The 19997-nt window shown below is 30.5% G+C and overlaps 1 protein-coding gene across 2 annotated transcripts; it reads left to right on the top strand.

The window, feature by feature from the left end:
* Positions 1–17542: 17542 nt before the first annotated feature.
* On the top strand, positions 17543–19959 carry LOC139880527 (rho GDP-dissociation inhibitor 1-like). 2 transcript variants are annotated; one of them, XM_071865485.1, is made up of 6 exons: positions 17543–17582; positions 17683–17936; positions 18687–18750; positions 19010–19231; positions 19439–19563; positions 19666–19959. In XM_071865485.1, the coding sequence occupies exons 2-6, from the start codon at positions 17700–17702 to the stop codon at positions 19732–19734; spliced, it is 717 nt and encodes a 238-aa protein (XP_071721586.1). In that variant the 5' UTR covers positions 17543–17582; positions 17683–17699; the 3' UTR covers positions 19735–19959. The 2 variants fall into 2 exon arrangements, with proteins under 2 accessions (XP_071721586.1, XP_071721585.1); XM_071865484.1 differs by lacking the exon at positions 17543–17582 and having other exon boundaries at positions 17623–17936.
* The last annotated feature ends 38 nt before the right edge of the window (positions 19960–19997 follow it).

The raw sequence follows: 19997 nt of genomic DNA, 5'->3' as shown, positions 1-19997 counted from the left end.
AATAATAATAATAATAATAATAATAATAATAATAATAATAATAAGGATAAAAGACTACTACCTCACAAGAATAGGTTCCAAAAAGAATACAATCGCCTTGCCCGGACTCGAACCCGAGACCTCTCGGTTACACACAACACCTCGTAACCATTCTTCCATTACCATGAATCTATTTTATTTTCCCCCACATATATTTTATAAACCGTAATAAATTTGGTTTTCCTTTTCCTAATACTAATCACCATCATAACATAATAACGTTTATTGATTAATTATTATTTATAAATTTCATATATATTATAATATACATATAATACTATTTGTATATAAGAATCATATCTATAGATTTATTTATATTTTTTTTTATAAACTTTTTATATTATATATTATTTTACATGTTCAAATCTACTGATTAGTTGTCATTTTATTATTTTATACTATTGTATGTATATATATATATATATATATATATGTATATATATATACATTTATTTATAAATAATCGTTCGTGAATCGTCGGTAATAGTCAAAGGTCAAATGAATATATGAAACAGTTCAGAAATATTTGAGACTCGGTTTAATAAACTTTGCTTATCGTGTTCGAAACATATAAAGATTAAGTTTAAATTTAGTCGGAAATTTCCGGGTCATCACAGTACCTACCCGTTAAAGAAATTTCGTCCTGAAATTTGAGTGAGGTCGTCATGGCTAACAATAAATATGTTTTCCTCACGAATATGAGCTGATAAATAGAGTTTTATCATTATTGAGTAATATGGATAAAACAATTCGATTAATCGAAGAACACGAATGAAGCTATCACAAAAGATTGAAATGAGGAAAATAAGATTCACCTTAGCTTTTGACGTAATCAGGGTTGAATTTAGAAAATAAGGTGCGTCTTAGCTTTTGACGTTGACTTGGTTGAATTCCGGAATTCAAGGGATTTAAAGAGAATCTTCGAAATCCAAAAGATTTGATTCTTCGGTGAGTAAGGAAATTAAAATCTCTATAATTAAATACGGTGATCTGCCTCGATTGCTCTGTCTGATATTTCCCTTATAAATTAAACTCTTCCGTTCCATTATTCTCACCATTCCTATACTTTATTTCTTACTTGATACATCCAAAATATTGTAAATATGCTTAATCCCTTTCTAATCCTTGATATTTTTCTCATTATCACTTCTGTATTCTTCTTTTCAATCTTCCACCAGAAAAATCCATTTACTTCTACCATTACCTTGGGGTGATACTATTCTTAATTCTACCGTGTCTTTATATTGCTATTTGTATTAATATCCTTGGTTTGTAATCTCCGTGTTGTTATTGGGCTTTATATTTTCTCTTATATTTCGAAATCCCTGCTTCCGTTTTCTATAATCATTGTCATCCACAGTTAATGCTCTCTCCTATTTTGCTGCGATTTATACTCCAATTTTCTATTTCTTCTGGAGCTTTGTCCCTTCGTTTCTTCTTTTTACGATTGGACATCTCTGGTAATGGTCCAGAATTCGTAGATATGGAGTTTTGAATGAATTTAATGTTCTAAACAAGAAAGAACGTTATAGCATGATTTGATTTGTCAAATTACCAGAATCATTGAGAATAGAACTATGTTCAGAAGTTAATCAGAATGAAAGAGTTATATAACATGACACATGATGACGTTATAATATGTGAATCATCATGTTCCATTTAGAAACTCAGCATGAATTACTGTAATATAATCACGTTGATCAAGTGTCATTATATTATAATAACTCATGCATCAGTTCCCAACACTACTTCAAAAACATTCATATTTTAAGCTCGAAAGTTTATAGAATATAGAAACTAACAGTTTCTATATGATGTAACACTGATAGCACGAAGAGATTATTGATTTCAGATAAGAATAGTTATGAAAATATTTTCAGAAATATGGAGGATATTTGTAATGAAATATACGATAATATCTTTGAATATCTAAGATCAGAGGATGATGGAAACTATTGTCCGCAAGGGTTTAAAGTAAGGAGCAAGATATTCGCTAAAGACTTCAGCAGGCATTGAATCATTTGGATTCTTTGAAGTCAAACTTATTCTTTGTGATTTGTCCACAGCTTCCTTCATAGTTTCGCATAATCCGCCTTTCGGTACTAAATTTTCTATCTAGTGTTTCCAATACTCCATTCTTTATCATCAAACTTTCGACGGTTAAGGTCGTGTACAGTTTTTACTGCTTCATTAGCATTTCGAGAACTAGTTCGCAGTTCAGGGTACTTCTCAGAAACTTCACATTCGAAGTATGTAAGTCCAGGAGATAGACATTATCTGTACATGTATATCTGTTGGCGTAGACATGTTGCAAGATCTCAAAATACTGATTGCTGATTCTCAGTAATTGTCATGACATATTGTTACAAGATGCGGAGGGGGTTTCGATAAATATAATGATTCTTTGGAAGGTCGAATATCAGTGAAATTGTGAATAAGTTTATTGCTAATGTGGTGGAATATGAAAGGTTCTCCGTAACAAAAGGGTAATCATATATATCAAGGTTATAGTAAGGCTAATCCGAATGAAAATCAAAGTTGATTTGTTGGAGCTGTGATAAAATTGGCAAATTTGAAAAGGAACTGCAAAATTATTTTGTGTAATAATAACGCTAAAGGAATTAGCACAACTACGTGTTAAACATTTACTCAGTTTCCGAGAGTTTTTCAGGTGCATAACTATATGCATAGGTTCTCCCTTTTGTAGATAACGTGTTGTTGGATCATCCTTTCAATTGAGGTGTTTTCAAGAATCATGAAAGGTTTGAACGCAGATTGGAATCGTCAAGATACAAATGAGGTTTAAGATGAAATCAAGTGGCAACTTGAAGAATTGTTTAGTTTCATATGTTATAATCAATATTTTAATTCATTTTAATTGTCCAATGTAATTAGTCCACAGTTGACAGTCCAATAATTCATATATAATTTAATATATAATATTCGAATTGATTAATACGTATCGTGACCCGTGTACATGTCTTAGACTCGATCACAACTCAAAGTATATATATTATTATAGAATCAACCTCAACCCTGTATAGCGAACTCGATCATTACGGCATATAGAGTGTCTGTGGTTATTCCAAATAATATATATATATATATATATATATATATATATATATATATATATATATATATATATATATATATATATATATATATATATATATATGCGTCGATATGATATGTCAAAACCTTGTATACGTGTCCCGATATTTAAAGTGCGCAAAAATAAATAACAGAAATTAAATGACGATAAATAAAGTGCGTAAAGTAAATAACAGAAATTAAATGACGATAATTAAAATTGCGAGAATGTAAATTGCGATAATTAAATTACGATAAATAAAATGTAATCAGTTAGCTAGGAACAATTAGCTAGGAACAGTTAGCGTGGATTCTTAACAAAATTTCTCATAGTTAATTTGTTTGTTTCTAACAAATTTTTATTTTGACAAATGTTTTCTTCATTATGCCACTTGTTGGATTCTGATAAATCAAAATCCCAATATGAAATTGGATGAATATGGTTATTCTGTGGTGAACGGATTCTATATCGGTGGTTGTAAATAGGATAGTAAACGACTGTTGAATCAGCTTCGAAGAATGTACAGTGTAACTTATTAATGTGAAATCTGAATATTCCTCGGGTATTACCTACCCGTTAAAATATTTTCACAATTAACACTTTTTACGAAAGAATTTTAATTACAATCTTTATGAAAACATACATACATATATATTTTCTTCAGATGTAATCATGGATTCATTGAGTTAATATGATATTAAACTCATTTGGTTTACCGTTAGAACTAGAATACGTAATCTCTAAAACATTTAGAGATTACTTAATTGCCATGAAGAACGAAGATAATTGATGTAGAACGATACGTAGAATGATGATTATACTCGAGGTACATAATGAGATGTTGAGGCATGGATGGTTGATGATACTGGTGCTGTTACTGATGGTACTGTTGGTGCCGGTGATTTTGCTGAAGCTGGTAAATTTTGCACCATATTTTCCAAGGCTACAACTTGGGCGCGAAGCTTGTTGACTTCTTCCATTATTCCGGAATGATTGTCAGTCGAAACAAGAGGATGAATAAGGTTTAGAATTGTGGATAGAATGTAATCATGTTGAGATACTCTGGAAATAAGAGAGAAAATAGTGTTTCGAAGAGATTCGCCGGTATGTGTTTCAGGTTCTTCGCTGAAAGGTGAATTCGGTTGGTGGAAGGGATCGCCTTCTAAGCGTCTCCATTGATTAAGTAGACTACGAACCCCTCAGATGAATTGGGGATGGCTGATTGGTTGATACATTCTGGTGACACTGCTTTTGGAGCTTAGGTGAATATCCATGTCGGAATAGCTGTCGGAATAACTATCGGAATAGCTATCGAAATTTGAGGGACTCGAACTGGTGGAGGGATTCATCTCGTACGATCAGATGAAGGATTTTTCGATAAGATATAGATTATAGGATGCAGATTAGTACCCTGCAATACATAATTTACATATGCATATATAATACTAAAAATCCCATAAGTTACGGAGGAATCTACGGAAGCTGTCAGGCAAAGGTAACACTAACATATACGCTAAGATATGAATTTATCTATACACTGTCTATGCAATAGAGGCAGTAAGACGTGTCTAGACTTTAAGGATGATAAGCAAATAATTTTCGACACGAAATGATAAGCAAAATTTTTGACATGCAGACACGGTCGAAGTCCAGACTCACTAATGCATCCTATCGACTTATCTGTTAGACACACTAATGCAGACCTGGTTCGCTAAGATCTCTGCTCTGATACCAACTGTAGAGACCCGTCCTAATCCATTCGGACGAAGTCCATATCGATTATAAACGATTCACAACAGTTGATTACATCGCGAGTTACTTGACCTCTATATGATACATTTTACAAACATTGCATTCGTTTTTGAAAAGACAATCTTTCATTACATCGAAAGTTGACAGGCATGCATACCATTTCATAATATATCCAACTAAAATTGACTTAATAATAATCTTGATGAACTCGGCGACTCGAATGCAACGTCTTTTGAAATATGCCATGAATGACTCCAAGTAATATCTATAAAATGAGCAAATGCACAGCGGAAGATTTCTTTCGTACCTGAGAATAAACATGCTTTCAAGTGTCAACCAAAAGGTTGGTGAGTTCATTAGTTTAACATAAATAATCATTTCATAATTTTAATAGACCACAAGATTTCATTTTCAGTTCTCATAAATATACGTCCCATACATAGAGACAAAAATAATCATTCATATGGATTGAACACCTGGTAACCGACATTCACAATATGCGTATAAGAATATCCCCATCATTCCGGGATCCTCCTTCGGACATGATATAAATTTCGAAGTACTAAAGCATCCGGTACTTTGAATGGGGCTTGTTGGGCCCGATAGATCTATCTTTAGGATTCGCGTCAATTAGGGTGTCTGTTCCCTAATTCTTAGATTACCAGACTAAATAAAAAGGGGCATATTCGATTTCGATAATTCAACCATATAATGTAGTTTCGATTACTTGTGTCTATTTCGTAAAACATTTATAAAAATTGCGCATGTATTCTCAGCCCAAAAATATATAAAGGGTAAAAAAGGCAAATGAAACTCACGCATATAAATATTGTAAAGCAATTGATAAAGCATTTTGCATGTATTCTCAGCCCCAAAATGTATATAAAAAGGGAATAATGAAACTCACCTAATGTATTTTGTAGTAAAAATACATATGACCATATTGAACAATGCAGGGTTGGCCTTGGATTCACGAACCTATATCAATTATATATATTAATACATATAATCGTATTCGAACAAATACTTATATTATTATTAGTGACAATTTTTATCTTATTAACTTATATATTTTATTATATATTTATCTTGTATATTTTAGATAACTAGAAGTATTAATATATTTAAATTATGGGTGTTAAATGTATTTTTATATAATTACTCTTTGGTTTCCAAAATATTAATTATAATAGCACTGGAATAATTACAATGATACTAATAATAATTTTCATACTACTACTAATAATAATGATAGTATTAATAATAATTTTTATAAAATTATAGATTTAAAGTAATGATACTTTTAGTAGTAATTATATTAATTTTTAACAATAACAGTACTAGTTAATGTTATTCATATTAACGAAAACGATAATATTAATAATAATACTTATGTCACTACTAATAATAGTGAATATTATAAGATAATACTAATACTTAATAATATTACAAATACTAATAATGGTAATCAGTAACATTAATAATTTATATTTATAATAATAATAATAACAATAATAATAATAATAATAATAATAATAATAATAATAATAATAATAATAATAATAATAATAATAATAATAATAATAATAATAATAATAATAATAATAATAATAATAATAATAATAATAATAATAATAAGGATAAAATACTACTACCTCACAAGAATAGGTTCCAAAAAGAATACAATCGCCTTGCCCGGACTCGAACCCGAGACCTCTCGGTTACACACAACACCTCGTAACCATTCTTCCATTACCATGAATCTATTTTATTTTCCCCCACATATATTTTATAAACCGTAATAAATTTGGTTTTCCTTTTCCTAATACTAATCACCATCATAGTTCTACTCTGGCCCAACAGATCTTAACAACATTAAGCCCAACAAAGCATAGAATAAGAATTCGACCCAATACATTTACGGCCCATCTGTTAAATGAAAAAAAAATAATAAACTGCTGCAAGCTAGGATCGAACTCAGGACCTCCTGTTTAAATAACCACCCTCTAAACCATCTAGTCTAATATGTCTTTCTGATTTATACGCGTATATATCAATATATATATATATATATATATATATATATATATATATATATATATATATATATATATATATATATATATATATATATATATATATATATATATATATATATATATATATATATATATATATATATATATATATTATATCAGTTTTCTTATTTCATTCTCCATCTCAGTAATTCGAGCAGGAAGTTTAAGAGCAAATAAAAAAAACTATTTTCGTTGTGGTTTTTAATAAACACATGTAAAGAATCTTAAAATTAGGAAGGGTGTTATTAATTAACAATAAAACAAAAAATAAAAAAATAAAAATAGAACCGTCGCTGCTGCAGTAGGTTTAAAGAAAAAAAAATCGAATTTTGATTTATAAGATGTTTTAGAAAATTGCTATAACACGAAAATGATTCTAAATCGTTCGTGTAAACTTTTAGAATCATTAATTTAATGTATAACATCAAAACAACCGCGAATTTCTTGATGAACACATATTTTGACTTTTTAGAAAAATACCTTTGACTTCAAAATTCTTGCTCGTTTCTTCGAATTAGCTTCTGTAATTTTGAAGAAAGTTTCAAGCAAGGAATTAGAAGGTTTCTGCATTTTCCCTTTACTTCAATTTGTCTCGAATTAGATCAAGATTAAATGGGTTACAAATATTACGCCAGGAAGAAAGAAAGAAGAAAAAAAAATACATAATGAATCTGTTTTTCTTTGTTAAATCACAGAGTGGTTATACAACTCTGTTAAAAGATTTTATTTCGTAATAATAATCGATCAAAATCTGATGGTAGGGTTGGTGATTTCGACATAGTATCACAGGTGTAACAGATTCGATGGATAAATACAAAAAAAAAAAAAAAAATATCTGATTGATATACTAGATAAATATATCGCCTATATATATATCGGTACATATATTTATATATCTGATTTTTATTTATATAAACTTAATATTTTTAAATATTAATTACTAATCACAATAATACTAAAAGTGAAATCAATATTATTGACATTTAATAAAAATGATATATTTGTAAATTATAATAATATCGAATCATAACTTTAGAAAAGTTATTAAAAATCTTAATTTTCATAGTATTAAGAATAACATTAATGAAAATTTTAATAATTATAATTATTAGTAATATTAATATCGATGATAATAATGATCTTATTCGTTAAGGATAATAATAGTACTAATAATATCGTCACTTATATAAGTCATATCTATATAGTTTATATTAGGTATAATATTATTAATAATACAATTATTAATGTTACTATCAATAATAATACAGATAGTAATGATCATATCATTAATATAACATTTATACCTTATCCTAAAATTATCTATAACATAACAACGTTTATTGATTAATTATTATTTATAAATTTCATATATATTATAATATACATATAATACTATTTGTATATAAGAATCATATCTATAGATTTATTTATATTTTTTTTTATAAACTTTTTATATTATATATTAATTTACATGTTCAAATCTACTGATTAGTTGTCATTTTATTATTTTATACTATTGTATACACACACACACACACACATATATACACACACACACACACACACACACACACACACACACACACATATATATATATATATATATATATATATATATATATATATATATATATATATATATATATATATATATATATATATACATTTATTTATAAATAATCGTTCGTGAATCGTCGGTAATAGTCAAAGGTCAAATGAATATATGAAACAGTTCAGAAATATTTGAGACTCGATTTAATAAACTTTGCTTATCGTGTTCGAAACATATAAAGATTAAGTTTAAATTTGGTCGAAAATTTCCGAGTCATCACATAACAACTATATTTATTTATTATTAAATTTAAATTGAATATATCAATATCACATATTATTATTTATGTAATATAATATATATTAAATAATAGCAATTATATGTCATTTTTTTTTTTTTTTTGAAAAGCTAGGATTTCATTCATGAATGAAATTAAAAGGTGCAATTATATGTCATTTAATATTTTTACATTTTATATATACATACAATTAATAATTTTATATATATATATATATATATATATATATATATATATATATATATATATATATATATATATGTATACATATTTATACATTTATATTTTTCAACTACTTCATATATAACCATGTTTTAAATATCACTTTTAAGTTTTCTATCTAAATCACATACTAGTTTATTAATATATTTAATTTATAATTATATTAATTATATATATATATATGTATACATATTTATACATTTATATTTTTCAACTACTTCATATATAACCATGTTTTAAATATCACTTTTAAGTTTTCTATCTAAATCACATACTAGTTTATTAATATATTTAATTTATAATATATAATTATTTACATATATAATTATTTATATATAAACATTTCTATTACGATTAATGGTTCGTGAATCGTCGAGAGCAGTCGAAAGGTAATTGATTACATGAATATAATTCCAAAACTTTTCATGACTCACATTACAGACTTTGCTTATCGTGTCGAAACTATATTAAGATTAAGTTTAAATTTGGTCGGAAATTTCCGGGTCATCACATCACCTACATTTAACAACACAGTTAAGAGTAAGCTACTAACTTCCCAAAATGACAAATGTAAATAGATTAAGAAATTAACAATGTTGAGTCGAGTGCGAACAACCTTGTACGCTACTGAAGGCATAAGATTCATTTGCATCTGAATTATAAGACAGATATGATGATAAATTTTGGCGTTGTAGTGCACGCCTTTTACCCAATTGCTTATTGGAAATATAATAATTAGCAGATGTAGATGAAGAGGAAACACCAACATTAGTGACAACATAGTCCGAGGAACACACATCAACAACGCCTTTTGTATTAGATGTTTTACGTCTCTTTGATGAATTAAAAAAAAAAAAATTATGCGTGATTATATTGTTGTCACTCACACTTCTTTTACCAGTTGCCATTACAATATTAATTTGAAAGGAAAATACCTAATTACATTAACATAGGTTCATCTTATTTACCACTTGACATTAAATCAAATATGTAACATGGTTTTTAAAAAATTGACATTAATATATACACTTTATGCGATAACATATACTACTAAAACATTGTACATCCATCTATTAAACTTACAAACTTACAATATTTTCAGCATCTCATACAAAGAAGAAATACTCCTCCAAAAACCACCATTATCATCTTCTTGTCTAACAATCAGTATTTAAAACGTTGCGAAACAAAGCACACTTTCCCAAAGTGACTTCTACTATGTGTGTTCACTTTGATATTGAATTCAGTTGCTTGTTCAATCTAAATACCCTACTTATGATATTGCTCTCTCTTCCTGATTAGTTGGATCGAAGTTTCTTATCTTATGACTGATTTCGATTCATGGTAACCATCTTATCTCTTATATTGTCTCTGTTGGTTTATTTTGGCTAGTAGAAGATATGTTTATCCCACATTGGTGGGAGGAAGATGTGAGGGGTGAGTGACTTGGTTATATAAGAGTGGCTAAGTCTTCATTCCAAATTGCACCAATCAATACACTTTAAGTATTTGATTATTTCTTTCTTTCTTACCCTTGTTTGAGAGTTGTATTAGTTAAATATTTTGGAGAGTGTAGTTGGCTTAAGAGAGTCGTCTATATCATTGTAACAATTTGTGATATAGTGTATTTCTCTCTTTGGGGGCCGGTGGTTTTTCTCCTGTTTTGGAGTTTCCACGTTAAATCTTGTGTTGTGTATTGTTCTTATTTCTTTACTATTATTGTTGGGCTGGGTGGTGGGAATTAGTGAGGCCGTAATTTCCCAACAACTGGTATCAGAGCGTCAGGTTTGACGGGGGTCTCGGTTATAGGAGTCGGAGTATGCTCTGTGGTTGCCACGTGAGTGGATCGTCCACATCAGAAACGAGTTCTATTGATCGTATAGGGTATCTGGTTAGACAATATTTTTTCTGATTCGTAGTAATAGTTGGATTTGTTAGTGGCCTAGTTGTGGATTTCCGATTTAAAGGGTCCTGGCTACCTGCTACATCTTTTGGCTATTCGAAACGTGAGCAAAATCAGAGAAAGTTGTTGTCTATAGGATACGGATACGATGTCGAAGTTCAGTCCAATGAGGTTTGATGTAGAGAAATTTGATGGGATGATCAATTTTGGCTTATGGCAGGTTCAAGTCAAGGATGTGTTGATTCAGTCCGGTTTACACAAGGCTTTGAAGGGTAAACCCACCCTTGTTCTTGGCAGTGATTCTAGCAGTAAGTTCGATGAAGAAGAATGGGATGATATGGATTTGAGGGCAGCAAGTGCGATTCGTTTGTGTCTTGCAAAGAACGTACTTGCAAATGTGCACGGGTTATCAACGGCAAAGGAGCTTTGGGTTAAACTAGAGCAGTTGTACCAGGGCAAGGGCATCTCAAATCGGTTGTGTCTTAAAGAACAATTTCATACTCTGCGTATGGATGGGGGTTCAAAGATTTCAGATCATCTAAGTATTCTTAACGGTATTGTTTCAGAACTGGAGGCTATTGGAGTTAAAACGGATGATGAAGATAAAGCTTTGAGGTTGATATTATCTTTATCATCGTCTTATGAACACATGAAACCTATTTTGATGTATGGGAAGAAAACTCTGAAGTTTGAAGACGTTACTAGCAAGCTCCTATCCGAGGAGAAAAGACTGGAAGGTAACGGGGTCTCGTCATCAGGAGATACGATAGTGTTGTGTTCGGATAGGCAGAAGAGAAACTCTAGAAAGAATCTGACATGCTGGAAGTGCGGGAAGACTGGGCATGTAAGGGTTAATTGTCCAGGTGGAGCTAATCCGGCAAATGGCTCCAAAGACGCTAACATTGTCTCCGTTGTTACGGAGAGTGACGAATTCCTCTGAAGTCACGTCATCCTCATGGTGTGTCCGCGCCACCGTGGAAAGGGATGTTCGTTAGCGGTTCCACAATTACACATGAGCATTGGTTTGACATTTATGCAGGTTGTGTGGTGGAAACTGATGTTGTAGCTGATGGGACTTTCGGAAAAGCCAAACAGGGAAGTTGCACCATAAAGTTTCAGCTGGTTGTTCAACAACATGTGCCGAGGTGAAATGCTTGGAATGTGATATTCTAAGTGCTATACTCTTAATGGTGGAGTATGATAACTCTTGTTAAGAGTTATGATTGTCTGTGATGACAATAATTGTCGGTTTAGACAATGTTCGATGAAGATGCAAGTTTTGTCTCTTGGGAGATAATGTCAACGGCATAAAGATGAGGATCTTGAAGTTGTCGTCGAGGAAGCGTCTACATCGGTTATCCTTGCAATGTGGAAGCATGGTTATCTTCTTCTATCCAAAAGGTGGAGATTTGTTGGTTTATTTTGGCTAGTAGAAGATATGTTTATCCCACATTGGTGGGAGGAAGATGTGAGGGGTGAGTGACTTGGTTATATAAGAGTGGCTAAGTCTTCATTCCAAATTGCACCAATCAATACACTTTAAGTATTTGATTATTTCTTTCTTTCTTACCCTTGTTTGAGAGTTGTATTAGTTAAATATTTTGGAGAGTGTAGTTGGCTTAAGAGAGTCGTCTATATCATTGTAACAATTTGTGATATAGTGTATTTCTCTCTTTGGGGGCCGGTGGTTTTTCTCCTGTTTTGGAGTTTCCACGTTAAATCTTGTGTTGTGTATTGTTCTTATTTCTTTACTATTATTGTTGGGCTGGGTGGTGGGAATTAGTGAGGCCGTTATATTGTCTCCCCATAGCTACATGCCCTTGTAACTTAAAGCTAATTAGCCAAACCAGATTTATTCAACTTAAAGTTTGGTTAGCATCTCATGTCTACCCCACTCCTTAAATGACTTCTTTTAACTTCAAACCAAACTTACTTCAGTTCAACTGTCATCAAATTACGAAACTAACCAAACTTAGTTATTTTATGATTTAGAAGAGGTTTGACTACTTTGAAAGATGTATATGTCTACTAAGAAAGTTACTACAGCTATCACAATTTAATCAATAAACAATAAATTGTTCATGCATTTATATGGCACTTCACAACAGTTATTTTATCCTAGTCATTATTAAAAGAAATTGCATACATTAGATGAGTGACATTGCTATACAAAGTAGGTCAGTTACTATAGCTATTGCAAGCACACCTAATGTTGTCATTGGCATATTGATATCTTTACATTGAAATTGAAATACATATACATAGCAGAGTCAGTGCATAGAAAAGTTAGATAACTCAAAATATGAAGTCATGTTTTTAATGGATCCATGTATAAGAGCATAATATATGAAATAACATAAATCCATACAAAACGGAATCCATGTATAACTTATATATTTAAGTCTTATCCAATTAATTAACAAATTAGTTATAATAACACAAATCTTAAATCAAAGTGGCAAAGGGTAGTCATTTTTACTATTGCAGTTTTCATTCAGTGAGCACCTAAAAGCAAAACCTAAAAATTAAAAGATGTAAATTATCTTAAGTCAAACATCAACCCATAAGAAGGCCACTACAGGGGAAAGTTAGAGAACTCATTACCAACAATACAAACTTGATAAGTGATAACTAATCTTCAACTCGATATTAAAAGCCATCCCATTAAACCTGATGAAATCAACACAAGCTAAGTTATTTACTCATATCCGAATAAAGAGGGTTGGCAGTTAGCCTTCTAGTTGCAAAATGGAAAATACAATATAAAACTTATAATTAATGAGAATGTAATTGTGACGATCGCTCCAGGACGAACACGTCATTCATCGATTTCATTGTGAGGTATTTGACCTCTATATGATACGTTTTGTAAACATTGCATTCTTTTGAAAAGGCACACCATAAATGAATATTTAAATCAAACGTTTTCGACATCTGGTGATTTCTACATATAGACAATCACCGTAAATAATAGTTTACAATAGTACTTCCGTTGACAATGCAGTCAAAATAAGATACATGGTGATGATTTGGTGAATGCAACGTTTCCTTGAAAAATATGCCATGTAAGACTCCATGCACATAGCTTGTCTAACATATAAGCAAACAGCGGAAGACTTCTAGGGAACCTGAGAATAAACATGCTAACAAGTGTCAACATAAAGGTTGGTGAGTTCATAGTTTTAATGTTTTGCATAATCTGTACATAAAGATGGATCACAAGATTTTAGTTGTTTCATCTAGAAACGTTTATCAAAATATTCTACAAGATTGAGCACCCTGGTAACTAAGCTTTAACGTTATAATAAGTACCCCTGTTTTAACATACATGCAACCAACATGTACAATACACGCAAACCAACGTGTACTAAACTCAAATAGCATACGTCTGTTTTATAGTTCAGGCTAAGGTTTCTATACCTGGAACAGACGGGGATGTCAAGCCCTATGGATCCATATATAACTACTCGCGCCCACCAGTTTTTATAACCTGCAGTTACTAGTTACCAAAGCTAAGGGATTTTCGGTTCAAACTCGGTGTAGAATTTAGTATGTACTTGTATCCATTGCGTTTAAAATAAAGTGCATGTATTCTCAGCCCAAAAATATAGATTGCAAAAGTAACTAAAAAGGGAGCAAATGAAACTCACCTTAGCAGCACATAAAGTCGTTCACCGAAATGTGACCGAAACTCGGAATACCAAATAATCGTAGATCTCAACCTAGAGAACATATGTTGGTCAATAAATGTCTATCAAGCTAGGTCAGGTCATAGTGTATCACAATCCTAATGCTCGAGATCGACATACAAAAGTTATCAAAAGTCATTTCAAAAAGTCAATTTGACTCAATACTATAGTTGAATGATCATGTCAATCGAAACATTTTAACATTTCACATAGTTTCCCAATTCTTGTAAAATTAAACTATAGTTTTTATAAGGCTTTAAAATATGATAAAACAATCAGTTTTGACAATTGCTCAACAAGACGAGACGTGCTTTATATAAAAATTCACTTACTCGATTAGTAATATTTAAAAATTCAATTTATCAATCTTATAAACAAGTTGTTTAAATATCAATTGCAGATTCAAAAGCAATTTCAATTAATGTTAATCATAATTCAGTTGACCATATCTTTAAATTCGTTCATCGAAATTACGCGATTTCTAAATGAAAAGTTATTGATTTTTCGCCAGCTTTCCAAAAACATGCATATCATAAACCTTTTATCAGTATCGTGATTCATCATAAACTGTTTAATGATAAAATTTAGCATACAAGCATGCATAAACATATATACTCGAGCACTAGCCACGGATACACTATTAATATATAAAAGATAAGATATGAATGCTCACGTATCAATATTGCAGGAAAGTACGTAGACGCAACAGAGATGATAAACACTAGGTTTGACTTGCAAATAATACCCGCGAACATTACCCATAACCTCCATAATTATAATCCATAGTTTCCTTAGCTCTATCCCGCTTGAAAACCCATTTTGAAAGTGACACGCTCATGACTTCGTCGTAGTATTTTATGTATAATACTAATAATATTAATACCAATACTACTAATAATATTAGGATTAATAATAATAATAATAATAATAATAATAATAATAATAATAATAATAATAATAATAATAATAATAATAATAATAATAATAATAATAATAATAATAATAAAGAGACAGAGAGATTGAGAGATAGATTGTTGAGTGAATTCGTCCGAAAAACTGATCGAGCTTTATAGAAGTTTTGTGACCCTGACTGCCATGCGATCGCATGGCTTTGTAGGGTGCTTCCCATGCGATCGCATGGGCTAGCTGTCCTGCACTCATCGTTTTAACTTCTAGTTTGTCGACATGTTTTTATAATATAAATATAATATATTTAATTTATATAATTAATTATATATTATATTAAATTCACGTGCATAGTTGATTTGTAATTTTTGGTCCGTTGACTCGTACGTTGTCACTCGACTTATGTCCCGGTTCCGGTTTCTCGAATGCATTTTCGTACGCTTAGAAAACTAGTACTTTTCGTTACACAACGTGTACCTTTATCAAAAATTAAACTTAATCATTGATAAACTATGTTACTCGAAGTGTAGCTTTAATCAATTAAGTGTTTTGATTATTTGCTTCTATAAATCATCGTCTCGTAGTATATACACACATATATATATATATATACATTTTCATTTTGAAATAGTGTTTTACTGTAGCAAAGTTACTGTAGCAAAGTTTTTTACTGTAGCAAATAGTGATTTTCGAAAACACTGTAGCTTTTCGGGTACTGTAGCAATTCGAAAATACTGTAGCAAATTAGTGTTTTACTGGTTCATCTTAAACGTTTTAGTTAACTTATCTAAATATCAATCGAATCAATAATCGAATGTTACTATCGTTTACTAAATAACTTGAAGTCATATATATATATATATATATATATATATATATATATATATATATATATATATATATATATATATATATATATATATATATTATTCGTGAATCTTCGAGAACAGTCAAAGAATAATTGATTACATGAATATAGTTCCAAAACTTGAGACTCAACAGACTTTGCTTATCGTATCGAAAACATTAAATCATTTAAAGATAAAGTTTAAATTTAGTCAGAAATTTTCGGGTCGTCACAGTAATTCACCTCAAAAGTTACAGCACAAATTACCAATTATCCATCTACTTAATTGGTTATGGATGAATAAAACAAATCATAGTCACAATATATTAACATTGACATTTTAACAAACACTGAGTGCAGCCAAATATGCATGTGATTCCATCAAAATTGTCATAGTTACAAAAATGAAATGAGTGAAGTAGACAAATATGAAAGCCTTCAAAGTTTTCTAACAATTCACCTTCCTCAGCTTCAAAAGTTCAAAATCAAAATACCCTTCAACCTTATCCCTGTCAAGATACGGAGTAATATATTGAAAGCAGTCATTTAAAAACTCACACCGATCGGGCCTACTTTCTGAAAAATAAATATATGAAGAAATCACCTGATGATGATACTCTAGAGAATCGTCGAAGAAGATGAAATTTTGATTGAAAAATGAAGTGAAGAATCTTGATGAGGAAGATATCGTGGTCTCTACCAATTCAATTGCAAAAGTAGTTGTTGGTTTCAAAAAATAGATCAAGATCAATATGATGAATTGAAACATGAAATAAGGAGAAAGCCAACATAGTAAAGAGAAGATGCCAAAAATATTGATTAAGAAAAAAAATACATAGAAGAAGAACAATCGGAAGTTAATTGGTTCAAATGATACAGGGAAGAAGATACCAGAAGGCCGTAAAAAAAAAAAAAAAAAAACGCTACAGTTGAACAGTGAATTTAAGGGTAGAAACAATTACGCTAATTAAGTATATAGTTAAATAGAAATAGAAATAGAAAGAGGGGAAGATATGTATATATGATTTTAAAAAAAATAATAAATAAAAAAAAAGGTTATGTTCATTGAAAAAAGGCCAAGGGACAGCACCTATTTTGATGCAAAGTTATTTGACAAAGACATTCAAACAAACAAATACTTGCTACTACCGGAAACAGTGTCACTACTGTCTATATCAAAAAACCAAAAAAGGATATAAAAGGTTTATTTTATTTTTTAGAAAACAAATAAACAGAGAAATTATCTTGTTCTTAATTTTGTTGTTTACTCACATAGATAATATTTGTCTCTCTGCAAAAAAGAAAAAAATAAAACAGTGATGGAAGGTGTGAAGGAAGCAGGAACATCATCTGGGTCATCATCTTCACTTGTTAATGTTGATCTGAAGAACAAACAAACAGAGGAATTTACAGAAAACCCTTCAAATATAATTAGGGTTTATGAACATGTGTATAATGATGATGATGAACTTGAACATGATCATCATAAAGAGGTTTTCTCTAAATTTGTCCCTGGTCCTCTTCTTCCTCTCAGGGATCAGCTGGAAAAGGATAAGGTTTTTACCATTTTTTTTATTTATTTTAGTCTATTATTGTATTTTGTGTTAAATACAATATTTCTCATGTTAGTATAGTTTTAGGGTTTAAATAATTTACAACCTCACCCCTTTCATGTTAAAAATACTTAAATGTCATTTGATAATTATCAGTATCTGTTCCAATTTAGGGTTAGTGAAAAGGGAGATCATTTGCCCTAACATTCTTTTTAGATTTCTTTCCTTTTAGTCCCCTTTTAGTACATACTGTTAGAATTTGGATCCCTTAAGAGGCTTTGCATTTGTGGATTAATGAAAATTGGGTAATTAGATTGAGTGATTAACTATGTTTTTTTTTGCTGCACCATGTTAAGATTCAATCAACACATATAAAAGTTAAAATCTTGTTCAAATTTTTTTTTTTTTTTTTTTATTTTTTTTTTTTTTATTTTTTTTTTTTTTGAGTGTCTCTGTGATTCTTGTATTTTCAACTTGTTGAAACATATAAGTGTACAATTTGCACAATCCAAGTGACGCATAACAAAACTACCTTTAGTTGCAGGATTTCATATTTAGGATTTCGAAAACAGGAGTCTTTTTAATAACTTTCGAATACTCGGTTTATGATGTACTATGAAGTCATCGTCTCTCTTTTTGGTTTAATCATTTTGAGACTTAGATTTTGAATTAAAAAGTTATTTTCTTGCTTAACTATGTAGGGCGGTGGCTATTAGTTATCAAACGTGATGATTTCTGATTTTTGTTTTACAGGACGATGAGAGTTTAAGGAGGTGGAAAGAGAAGTTGCTTGGTTGTGTCGAAAGTGATTTAAATGGTTAGTTTGATCGTTTCACATTATTAAGTTCTGTTTAAGTAATGCAGATTGCAGAGTAGGAATACTCGTATGTATATAAATTGCTAAATAAAGGAAAACAATATACACAACCAATGTACATTGGCTATCTTGTTGCTGTAATACAATAAACTGAATAAAGCAATCAAAATTTTAGTAAATCACATAAAAGTGGTCAGAATTCCAAAGTATTTCAGAAGCTTCAGTTAAAGGTTTTACACATTCAAGGTCTTTTTGGTAGGGCAAAAGGATCCCGAAGTTAAATTCCACTCGATAGGAATCATATCAAAGGACCTTGGGGAGATCACAATATCGTTACCGCTCAAAGAGAGTCAAAGCGGCCGTCCCCTCTTTACACTTAAAGAAGGAGTTCAATATCGGCTTAAGCCAACATTCACGGTTCTCCACAACATTGTTTCGGGTCTCACATGTATCAATACGGCATGGAAAGGAGGTGTTCAAGGTAACATTTTTATATCAGTATCAACTTTTCCTTATTTTTTGTAGAATTCAAATCAAGTTTGTAGAATTCAAATCAAGTTTCGGGAACTATCATGTTTGACCTAAAAAGTCAAACCATGTGTAGAAAGTATGAATCTTTTGAGTTTTTTAGTTACTTTTCTGCTTCTATTGTTCTTTTTTATTCATGATCGTTGGATGTTGTTGTCAGTGGATCAAATTAAAGGAATGTTGGGTACGTTTGCACCCCAAAAGGAAGCCTATGTTGAACTCTTAGACGAGGAGACCGCCCCATCTGGCATTTTTGCTAGAGGAATATATACAGCAAAGCTGAGGGTAAGTTATATTCTTCATTTTTATTGGTCCTGTCATTATTTCATTATTACAGGTCCTACAACTCATGAAGTCACTTTAATTTCGTTTGATTTGATGATGCAGTTTGAAGATGATGACAAGAGGTGTCATTTGGAACTTGATTTCTCTTTTGAGATCAAGAAGAAAAGTTAGTTTATTTGTCATAATTAAGTCGAAAATTTTCATTCTTCAAGTCTAAAGGCGTCCATTGTTATTTTTTTCACTAGTGAACTTAAAAATGTTAGTGAGTTGTTAACTTCTGTTATGAGTAAGTCACTTGTTCAGTCCAGTGTCCAGAGCTAGTCTGCTAAAGCATTCTGTATCTTATTCAGCGAGTTGTACGTTATGCATTGATTCGGTTTCATGCTTCTAAAAAGAGCAGCCTTTTACTAGTACTTCTATTATAAACAGTACAT

This window comes from Rutidosis leptorrhynchoides, chromosome 1 (genome assembly GCF_046630445.1).
Source record: "Rutidosis leptorrhynchoides isolate AG116_Rl617_1_P2 chromosome 1, CSIRO_AGI_Rlap_v1, whole genome shotgun sequence".
In the NCBI taxonomy this organism is placed as follows: Eukaryota; Viridiplantae; Streptophyta; class Magnoliopsida; order Asterales; family Asteraceae; genus Rutidosis; species Rutidosis leptorrhynchoides.
The sequence above is the reverse complement of the archived record's forward strand: the minus strand, read 5'-3'. Positions and strand labels throughout refer to the sequence as shown.